General features: G+C 37.1%; 1 protein-coding gene across 1 annotated transcript; it reads left to right on the top strand.

Moving 5' to 3' along the window:
• Positions 1-2816: 2816 nt before the first annotated feature.
• On the top strand, positions 2817-8178 carry LOC147545469 (uroporphyrinogen decarboxylase 1, chloroplastic-like; the record flags this gene model as incomplete). Its single annotated transcript, XM_086636355.1, has 3 exons — positions 2817-3107; positions 3412-3647; positions 7717-8178. Coding segments are annotated over 3 exons (570 nt in total), but the record flags the coding sequence as incomplete, so codon positions are not given.
• Between the last annotated feature and the right edge of the window lie 2986 nt (positions 8179-11164).

Below are 11164 nucleotides of genomic sequence, written 5' to 3'. Positions count from 1 at the left end.
AGCAATATAGGGTCATATTTTTAAGGGTGTGTATGAGAATTTCTGACCTTTACATGTTCACATCCACTGTGAGGTGGTAGTATTCTTTTTTTTCCCTTTTCATCTAAGGTTATGTTTGATAAACTATTTCTCTAGGAAAAGAGAATTATTTTCTCTTAAATCTCAATTTTCCTAATGTTTGGTAAATTATTTAAGGAAAGAGAAATACAAATGCACGTGACCTTTTTTTCTCCCATTTTCTTAAAAACCGGGGAATTTAATTACCCGGGTTTCATTGGAGAAAATTTTTCTTTAAAGCCATTTGACACACTCTCTCTCTATAAATAACACAAAACTCTTTCTCTCTCACAACACAAAACTCTCTCTTTCTCTCATAACACAAACAAGTCTCTTTCTCTATCTAAATAACACAAAACTCTTTCTCTCTCTCTCTCTAATAGTACAGAACTCTATCTCTCTTCTCTCTTTTTTTAAATTGTTCATCTCTCTCTCTCTCAAAATACACATTTCTCACTCTCTAGACAGTAGTACACTAGTACATTACAAAACTCTCCCTCTCTCAAATAGTAAACTATCTCTCTCTATGTCTCTTTCAATAGCACATTTCTCTCTCTCTAAAATGGAACTCAGACTACTAGAAAATTCTCTCTCTCCCCCTCTCTCTCTCTCTCTCTCTTTCTCTCTTTCTCTCTTTCTCTCTCTTTCTGATTGGCTCTGATCAAAGGAGGAGAGAAAATTTATGGTACCGAACTATTGATAGTTCTGCTAACCAAGAACGGATTTACTTTAGATAGAGAAAGAGATTGATAGTTGTAAAGAAAGGGAAAAGTGGTAATGGTGGTGGATGTCTTGCATATATAAGACTGGGTTATTTAGATTGATAACAAGTGTTCTTGTGTGGGATCACTGAAATTACATCAAAGGTAGAACTTTGGCACTCATATTTGACTAAAGAATGACTAACTTCATGCCTTATCATTCTCGCCCAACTGCTTTCAATAATTCCGCCAAATTCACCATTGTTAATCAGGATCCCACTCCTAGTTACCTTTGATGCGATGTCAGACATATAGTTGGTCTACTCTCTGCTTCTCTCTCTAAACTATCCTCTGTTTACTCTTTTGGGTTGAGAGTGAGAGAGAGAGAGTCAAATAGTGAAGAAAGGTCATGGGTCGATGAGAGTAGTTGAATAGCTTGTTCTCCATCTCTTTAAATGGATATGCATGATTGATCCATATTACAATACCAGTTGCTTCTTCTCGGTCTACTTAAAAGATGGTGGGTTGGTGAGAGTAGTTTTATATTACATACAAGCTAAAATTTTGGAGTTGAAAACTAAACTCTTATTTGTTATTTCTCTCAACTTTTGCCCCTAATGATCCAAACAATGGAAAAATGAAAAAGATTCTCGGAGTAAATGTTTCCCGAAGTAAATATTTTCTTGTCTCACACTTTTCTCTACGCAACTATTTCCCATCTCCATTTTATTTCTGTTTTTGTGCTAGTTGTGTTATTATCCATCAAAACATTAGTTATTGTGACGCCCCGTGTTCCGAATCACGGTTTGCCCGACAGTTCATAAAAGAAACTCGGTCTAATACTAACTCAAACCAGTTTCAAATATACACCCAAGCCAAAATTCTCATCAAGGATTACAAATCAAGAACAAAAACAGCAGAAAATCAAATATAGCTTAAACCTTTTGAAAATATGCTCGGAAAATATATGTAACTCAAACATAGTTTTTCATAAAAATAAAAACAATTTGAATTCATTTATATGAACAATTCACAGAAGGGACTGGATTTCGACAGAGTCTCCTCTATAAATTGAACATATCAAACCTGAAAAACTTGTCAAACATTCATACATATTTCCATAAACTCCAACATATAAATAACAACGAATTCATTGTGATAGTGTGCATACTATTTACATGTGTACGATCACAAACAAGTGAGAGAACGATCTTAACTATTCTAGATGATACATATATAATATTAACGTTGTGATTATGTTGAAAATATAATAGAAATTATAATCTTACATAATGTGAGCCGTCGAAGTAAACTATGTCACTCCGGGTCACAAATACCTGCAACTGAACAACAACAAATATGAATGAGATAACCCGAAGGTCAGCTCAGTAGGATACCTAGACATTTTACCCGCACCACACACATCAACAGTTTGATATATCAATAGTTATAAGTGATATGTATATACACAAAGATATCATTATGCAAAAGAAGCAAAGCAATATAGCAAGATAATTCTTCTAGCTTACCAAGATCACGATTGAATACGCCCTCAGTCGGGGTCACCTACTATTCGGCTAGGAAGAACCGTTCGACCTTTGTTAGTGCGTAGGCAGGCGGCGCCTTATCGAACGTTTGACTACTGCAGTGTACACATGGATCCACGTAATACCCCGGTAAGAGCTTCCGTAACTCTCTCTTCGTCATCATCGCCCATCGGGCTTGACTTGTGATCTCAATAAGCATTGAATAGTAAATCTCACCCAAACAATGATACGCTTAAAATATGTCATGACTTACCCAGACGACTATAAGAGCATCGTCGTGTAGCAGAGGCATACATACATATAGTATTCGTCTACACAAGTTCTTACTACTTTATGGACCATTTCATTGTTTCATATAAAAAGAAAAGAAAATGAAGAAAAAAAAGATAATATAATATAAAAAGGAGGGGTTGGGTGCAAACTCTGCTAAATTTCGCAAGTAACTCGTGAGCCCAACTTTACATATTTTTACCTTGTCTTGGAATTCACAAAATTATCTCAATTTATTTAAATACAGGTGGGGCAGCAAGCGGCAGTTCTCGGATTTGTGGGAGCACCGTGGACAATTGCCACATACATAGTGGAAGGGGGTACCACCCGTACATATACAACTATAAAGAGCATGTGTCATACTGCACCTCATGTATTGAGAGCTCTTCTCTCTCATCTAACACAGGCAATATCTGACTATATCATTTACCAAGTAGATTCTGGGGCTCATTGTATACAGATTTTTGATTCATGGGGTGGACAACTACCACCTGATATATGGGAGAAATGGTCAAAGCCATATATTGTGGAGGTAATTTCGAGTTAGTCGGATTCTTGTACTAGTTGCTTTTGTGAGAAACTAAGTTGTATAGAAAGTGAGCCTCGCTGGACAAGCTACCCTGTAAGCTTGTCATCATTTCTGCAAAGAAGGAATTTTCAGGACATTAGCTTCCTGAAAGAAAAAGAATGATATATTTCTTTTCATTGGGTAATATAGGTTAAGTGGGAAAGATTATAAGAAGCCATCGTTATACCTAAAGAAACGTTATGTGGGAAAGAACTAACTTCTGTGTCGTTTATATATGTGGGGCTGAATGTCGTTGATGAAACTGCAGATCATCGGCAGAGTAAAGAAGGAACGCCCGCAAACACCGTTAGTGCTCTACATTAATGGGAATGGTGGCCTTTTGGAACGGACGAAAGATACAGGTGTTGATGTAATCGGGCTTGATTGGACAGTGGATATGGCAGATGGAAGGCAACGATTAGGCAATGGAATCAGCATTCAGGGTAATGTAGATCCAGCTTATCTCTTTTCTACACTTCCTGCGCTGACAGATGAAATTCAAAGGTTTGTCGCAGCTAGATATTAATTCCGAAACTGAATGACTTTGATTATCATACCATGTAACCGTTAAACATCTGCATAGATGCCAATTTTTCTAAAGATTTGGCCGACTTAAAATCAACCTCCTATTCTCAAAAAAAAAAAAATTTTACTTTTTTCTGGTGAATCTTGAAAAATTACTTATAAGCACTCTGGCGAGTCTCTTATAATTTTGTTCTTTTTATAGGTAGTATATAGAGACTTACATTCTTCACTTCGTCTAAACAAATGAACTTTTCTTGGCAGGGTTCCCTCGAGTGCGTCCCAGACGCGTCAGGGATATCCGAGACGCTCCTGTCTCGGAATCCTATTCCGTCTCGGACTGGGATGTCCCAGACGCGTCTTCCACGCGCTGGGACGTCCGAGACCCGAGAGTCTCGGACTCCTAGTCCGTGTTGGACTGGGATATCCCAGACGCGTCCTAGGCGCTCTGGGATGTCCGAGACGCGAGAGTCTCGGACTCCTAGTCCAGCTCGGACTAGGATTCCCGGTCCTTCACGGACTGGGATTTCCAGTCCGTGTCCCTGTCTGTCTCGGACTGTCTGTCCGGGACGTGGTGGTCCGGCCCGGACGCGTCCTGGACGCGTCCTGGCCGGTCCGGCCAGTAGGGTTTCCAAACTTTTTGGAAATCCAACCGTTCCAACTGGTTTTTCTTTTCTTTTTCTTTGTTCCAGCTGCTGTTAGGTACTATTTTTGATCAATTCATCAACCAATCTTCATGGTTTTGATGATTTTTATCAAAATTCTAATACCCTAAAGCTTGTTTATGAAAACTCTTTTCATAAAACTATGTTTCTAGTGTTTCTAGGTCATGAATCTCATCCAAAACCCTAATTTGATCTCATCAAACTTATGTTTAAATCTCTATTCAAACATTAAAACACTAATATCTAGTTGTTCAAGTATGAATCTAATTCATCTAGTCAAAGATAGTTCATGCAAACGGCTCGTGATGCCACTGTAGGGGAATAACCTAGTGTATCTCATACACCTAATTGACTAGTGTTGGTAGCGGAATCTCAAACATCATATGTTTAACACTATTTCCAGGATCTATACATGAACATACCAATGAACTAGATTGGAAAGATGATTACCTCTTAATCGCTTTCCCACGAACTAAATTCCGATCAGTATTCGGAAGATAAGACCTCCAAGTGTAGCTCCTCTACTTGAGACACCGAATAATGACTTGAACTCCCTCCTTTCAGTCAGCTAGGACCTTCTTGAAGGTTGAGATGAAGATCTCCTTCTTCTTGACTAGATACTTGAGAAAACTCCTTTTCTCTCTCTCTCTCTGAGATGTATATTCTGAAACTCTTTCAGTTAACCCTCAGACTCTTGAGAATTTCTCCTCTCTCTTTAGGTTGTATAATTAGGTATATATAGAAATCCTTAGAAGATGTATTAGACTCAAACTAGGATTCCATAAACCTAATTATTAGGCAACACCCAAACTACCCTCCATTGGGTCACTTTAAGTGGCCGGCCAACATAGCCCTTTATGGGCTTCCTTGGCCGGCCCACTTAGGGCCTAGCCGGCCATCACATGGCCGGCCCTATTGCCTGGGCCGGCCATCACATGACAGGCCTCCCTAAAGCCTTTCCGGGCCTCCCTTTTGGGCCCGGACATGTTTATCTCTTCGGACTTCTCCGAATCTTTCAGGACTTACCAATAACGGATCCAATCCACTTATTTGCCATTATCCATCTAGTCAATTCTCTCCGTTCAAATCATTACTCTGTTGTGTAACCCTTGTAGGATCCGATCTATGTTAGCCGCGAATCAACTCTTGATTCGACGATCGTAGTTGGCTTCTAGCTAAGCATTACGACCCCTAATTGGACCGGACTAATGATGTTTCGAATAAGGTCATTAAGATCCTAATAGCCAAATTGCACGCATTGCATCCTTGGTCGAAGGACACTCCTTCGGAAGGATACCATTCCTTCAGACTTTAGGCATCATATCCTTCATTAACTTGATGTGGTTCAGGAGGCGGGTCAATGGTCACTGTTCTAAAGGCTTCATGAATGGGTTGTTGTGCAGGAGTAACACCAAACTGGTTAGGCAAAGGTGAGCTAGCGAGACCACTTGGGGTTTGTTGACTGAAATAGGTGATGTTTTCTAGTGGAGGTGGAGCATAGGTGTAATATGCCTCAGAAGAGGAAGGTCGAGAGTGAGATGTGCGACGGTAGTTTCCATTGTTTCTGGATTGTTTGTATCGAAAGAAACATCAATCCCCAGTGTGGCCTGGTTTCTTGCAAATCTGACAAATTTCAGGTAGTAGTTGTAGTGGATCTTGTTGTGGTTGAAGCATGGGATCTACTGGGTGAGGTTTGAAGTTTACCTAGGAATATTGACCAATGGGTTTTTGAGTGAATGACTGAGTTTGTTTGGGTTTGTACTGCTTGGAGTAGGTCTGCTTGTTGCCTATTGTGTAAAAGGTTGTATTTGAATGAAGATTGACTGGTGAGACTTCATCGAGTATTTCCTGGGCCAAATGTCGTTCAAAGTTTAAAATCTTGGATTTGATTTCTGCATAGCTCATATATTCAGTTCTGTTGTTGATAAGAATGGTGAGATACTTGTAATCTTTTCCTAGACCACGTAAAGTTTGCATTATGAGATCTTCTTCAGAGACCTTGCAGTTTATGGCAGCAAGAGCATCGACAAGAGACTTAACTCGTTGAAGATAGACTGCAACTGGTACATTTCCCTTCTTGATTGTTTGAAGTTGGTCCTTGCGAAGGGTTCTTTTTGCATATGACTCCTAGAAGAAGAGAGTTTCGAGCGCTCTCCAGATTGCAACAACATTTGGGAGACCTAACACTTCAAATGCAGCAGACGGAGACAGGGTTGTTTTTAAACAACTCATAACGAAGTGATCCACCTTTCTCAATGATATGTAGTCATGAATGAGTTGTGTGACACCATTGATGTCGACATATTTGGTAGGTTCTAGGAGTGAGCCATCAACATAGAAGATAAGGTTTGTAGAGACGAGAATAGATTCAAATTGATCCTTCCATAGTAGATAGTTTGAAGCATCTAACTTGTGAGAGACGTAATTTGTTATGTTGGTGATGGGTGTTGATGAGAAATTTGGGCTGTGTCGTTGCATTGTTGTGTAGAAGGAAATTCAATTCAACGGAACAGGCTCTGATACCATGAAATTTTGGTTGTTTTCATATATGAACATCTGAGAAATTACACTGAATATTTATAAAGCTAAAGATAAGGATAAGCAGTTCATTAACTGAACATCAGTTAATGAACTACTGCATTAGTAGTGTCGTAGTGGTGTTTATGTTTTACACCATTGTTACATCAATAACTAGTAAATCAGTTGCTCTATTACATGTGCTCTATTAAGGAGAAATCACAGACATTTCAAGACAACCTCTTTTTTTTTTCTTTTTTTTTTCGAAAATATTAGTAGATATTTTACTGAAAATTTAGAGAATTTTTGGAAAGGGAATGTCTTCGAAAATACATAAGGCACTTGTGGATATTACCATTATAATTAGACTAATAGTAATATTATAATTATTATTATATTACTACATTATTACAGTATTATGTCATTATTAAATATTATTATAATATAAGATACTATATTATTATTATATACTATATAATATTATTAATGGAAAATGGTTGTTTAGGTCAATATATTATTAATAATAACTAAAAAAGCGGGTAACATTTTGTATTAACAAAAAGTTGTCAAAATAATATGGGTATTGATGCATAAGGTTTAAAATAATATGAGAAATTACTAATAAGGTCATTTTCTACTTTATTCATTCCCTAAATACCCTTCACTATTATAACTCACTCTCTCAGCAAATTCAGAAATTTCTAGGCTTTTCTTTTTCTTCTTCTTCCAATCTGAATCTTCTTCTTCTACTTCTTCGTGAAATAGTAGGATGAATTGCTCCCCAAATTGATTGATGAGGTTTTATTACGAACTTATTTGAATCAGTATCAAATGGTAGAATCATGGTTAACCTTATGATTGAAGTGCAGGAAAAGGAGAAATAGTAAACTGTTCAAAGAAGCAGAGTTCTGACCTCTTTCATGGTGTTCTTGGAGGACCTCGACAGATCGGCATCATCACACGAGCTAGAATCACCCTTGCACCAGCTCCAGAAATGGTGGATTGCGAACCTTTATTCTATTAATACCATTTCTCTATACTTTTACATGTGTATAAACCTAGCATCTGTCTCTTTTTCTTTCTTGAACAGGTGAAATGGATTATAGTATTGTATTCGAATTTCTCAGTATTCACCAAAGACCAAAAGCATTTGATTTCTTCTGAAAACACATTTGACTACATTGAAGGATTTGTTATAATAAACAAGACAAGCTTACTAAATAACTGGAGATCATGTAACTGTGTTGAAGATGGCTTTTGGAATTAATGTTATTATATATAATGACCTTGCAAATATGTATGGGAAGTGTGATGATACCAACATAGCTCATCAGGTATTTGACAAAATGTCTGAAATGAACATTCTTTAATGGGCAGCTCTCATGACTGGATATTCGGTGGAATGCAAAGCCAAGGCTTTTTTTGTTGTTGTCTCAAATGATATCTTTAAGAATCAAACCCAATGATTATGATTGTGTTAATGAAGCCTCTGTGTACATTGTGGTCTCATTAAGCATCAATTTAAGCATTTGACTAAATGAACAACTACTGATGAAGAATTAATAACACTCATTACACTGCATATTTTACTTTGCAGTTCTCTGCTATTGAAGGGTCTTCCAGCCACCAATACACAGTGGCTATCGGCCTTGATCCAAATGAATGTCTCCCAAATGGCTCGCTTTTTAGTTTCTGATATTTCACAATCCATATGTTTTTTAGTTTCGGGTGGTGTTCCTCTGTGTTACTTCAAGATTTCGTAGACACATACTCTTTGTTAATATTGAGTGTTGAACTCTTATGATGAATGAATGTCATGATTTATTAATGAAAGAATGGATGAATATGATCAATTCTTGAGTATCTATTTATTGTAAATGTAAACTATTTATTTAATGAATACAATGAAAATTATTGTATATAGGGAGTGATCAATACTAGTAAAGCAAGGAAAGTTCTTGGCTGGAAATCAAAAGTTGGCTTTAAGCAATTTGTGAGGATATAAACGTGTGCAAACTGAGTTTGTAATGTCGCAAATGCAAACTCAGTTTGCATTGTCACACACGCAAACGCAGTTTGCAAAATCGCAAATGCAAACTCAATATAAAATATCGCAAATGCAAACTCAGTATGCAATATCGCAAATGCAAACTGAAGAATAATAGTTTAGTTACGCACAAAAGTTATATCGATTTAAAGTTTAAAGAAAATTAAAAGAATTTAGTTACACAAAAAGACAAAAAAGGATACTTTAGTCTTCGTATACTTTTTTATCTGAATAATAATTTTCAAATGTTTTGTGATTTTCTACTTATTTTCAATATTATTTTGACTCTTCTAGTTATTACCCCTATTATTAAATCTCATAGCTACTTGTCCTCCCATCATTACATCTACATGTCCCCTCTGAATGTCTTTTAAGGGGCTACGAATTTTTGACGTGCCACACCAACAATTTTCTTTAAGCAAGCAAATATTGTGAACTGTGGTTCCAAATGCAGATACATTCAACAAAAATGATGTTATGTCTGCTCAAATGTTCCGGCAGGGTATATGGACGGACCAGATTTAGTGAGAGAAAGTCAAATCTAATGAGAGAAAGTCAAACATTTTTTCTTATTAGATCTGAACTGGTTAAGTTTCTCGGTCGAAATACTGGTCGGACATAGCATCACGGTTGTATATTCAAAGCACATGTGCTCCTTCAAGAGAAGAATTGTGCGAAGAACTTGGTCGGCTATCCAACACCCTAACCAGCAAGGTACATTCATTCATGACAGAATTTCCTCTCCCTGAATGTGTGCATTTCTTCAATGTTCACAAAGCTTCATAACGAAATTTGGTAGTTCAATATGAAGTTCTGTAATATTCCTTTTATCCTTTAGTGTGTGTGAACTGTGAAGTACATAATTTAGGGTACGGAGCTTTATTAAAATAACTTCATAAAAAAAGTACGAAACTTTAAAACGCAGTATAAAATTAATATTTTCGTTCACATATTGTATGAAGTTGGGTTATTTCCCAAATGGCCCCCAACTTTGTCACCAGCTTCCTGTCTGACCCTCTACTTTAGCAATAATTCCCGTATGACCCCCTTTTTCCGTTATCTTTAACATTCCGTTACTCTCTCTCCTCCATCTCATTTTCTCTCTCTGCCACATCATCTTAGCACGACACATCATCATCTTCTCAGGCAGGGGTCGCCAGCCGGCGACCTTAAAGTTTTTTTTTTCTCTCTCTAAATATTTATTTTTTATTCTCTCTCTCTAAACTCCGGCGAAGGGGTTTCCCTTCGCCGGAGTTTAAAGAGAGAGAGAGAGGAGAGAGAAAATTAATTTTTTTTTTTTTAATATTTGAAGGTTGCCGGCCGGAAATTTGGCCGGCCGACGACCCCGCCGGAAAAGATGATGATGTGGCGTGATAGGTGACTTGACAGAGAGAGAAAATGAGATGGAGAAGAGAGAGTAACAGACAGTTAAAGATAACGGAAAAAGGAGGCCATATGGGAATATTTGCTAATGTAAGGGGCTAGGCAGGAAGCTGGTCACAAAGTTGGGGGACATTTGGGAAATAACCCTATGAAGTTTTATAAAATGTTATGAAAATGATGTGCTGATGAAGTTTTATGTGAACTGATGAAGTTTTCATAATCTGTTATAAACTTTCATACGTGAATCAGAAAATTATTTATTTTGGTAAAAGTATAAGTTTATTCGAAAACACAATAAAACTAACTATTTAAGTGATACGTGAATGTATTACATGGTTTAATGCACTGGCGGATAAGAACATATCCAACACAAAAAAAAATTCAAAAAATACAGAGATAGAAACAAAGTCTAGTGAAAACACTTAATTTCTTCATGACGTTCATTAAAACAAATACAAATATCATCAATGGTTAAGAAATTAAAGATTAGACGATTTCAGTGAAGAATGGATAAACAGAAAATGCCTTGGGACGAAAATCCTAAAATGAGAACATAGAACATGGGTCGTGGACCTTTTAACTCTTTAGCCGACATCTTTGTAAATTTATTAGGCTGGAAGTCATTACGCGTTTTGTATAGTTCGAGCATTATTTATCACTCATGGGTGTTTGTGAATTTTGTATAAGTATGCAGTCACATTCATTCAAATTTAAATCGGCAACTGTTGTATTAGAAGATAAGTTTGAAGCATAAAAATAAAAGGGTTATTTTCCTAATGGCCCCCAACTTTGTGACCAGCTTCCCGCCTGGCTCCCTACTTTACGAGAAATACTCATATGATCCCCTTCCGTTATAACACCGTTACTCTCTCTCTTCCATTTCTTTT

The sequence above is a fragment of the Eschscholzia californica genome, unplaced genomic scaffold (genome assembly GCF_041429995.1).
Source record: "Eschscholzia californica isolate CP2 unplaced genomic scaffold, dmEscCali1.0.p SCAF_4, whole genome shotgun sequence".
Classification (NCBI taxonomy): domain Eukaryota; kingdom Viridiplantae; phylum Streptophyta; class Magnoliopsida; order Ranunculales; family Papaveraceae; genus Eschscholzia; species Eschscholzia californica.
Note: the sequence above shows the minus strand (reverse complement) of the source record. Positions and strands in the feature narration are given on the sequence as shown.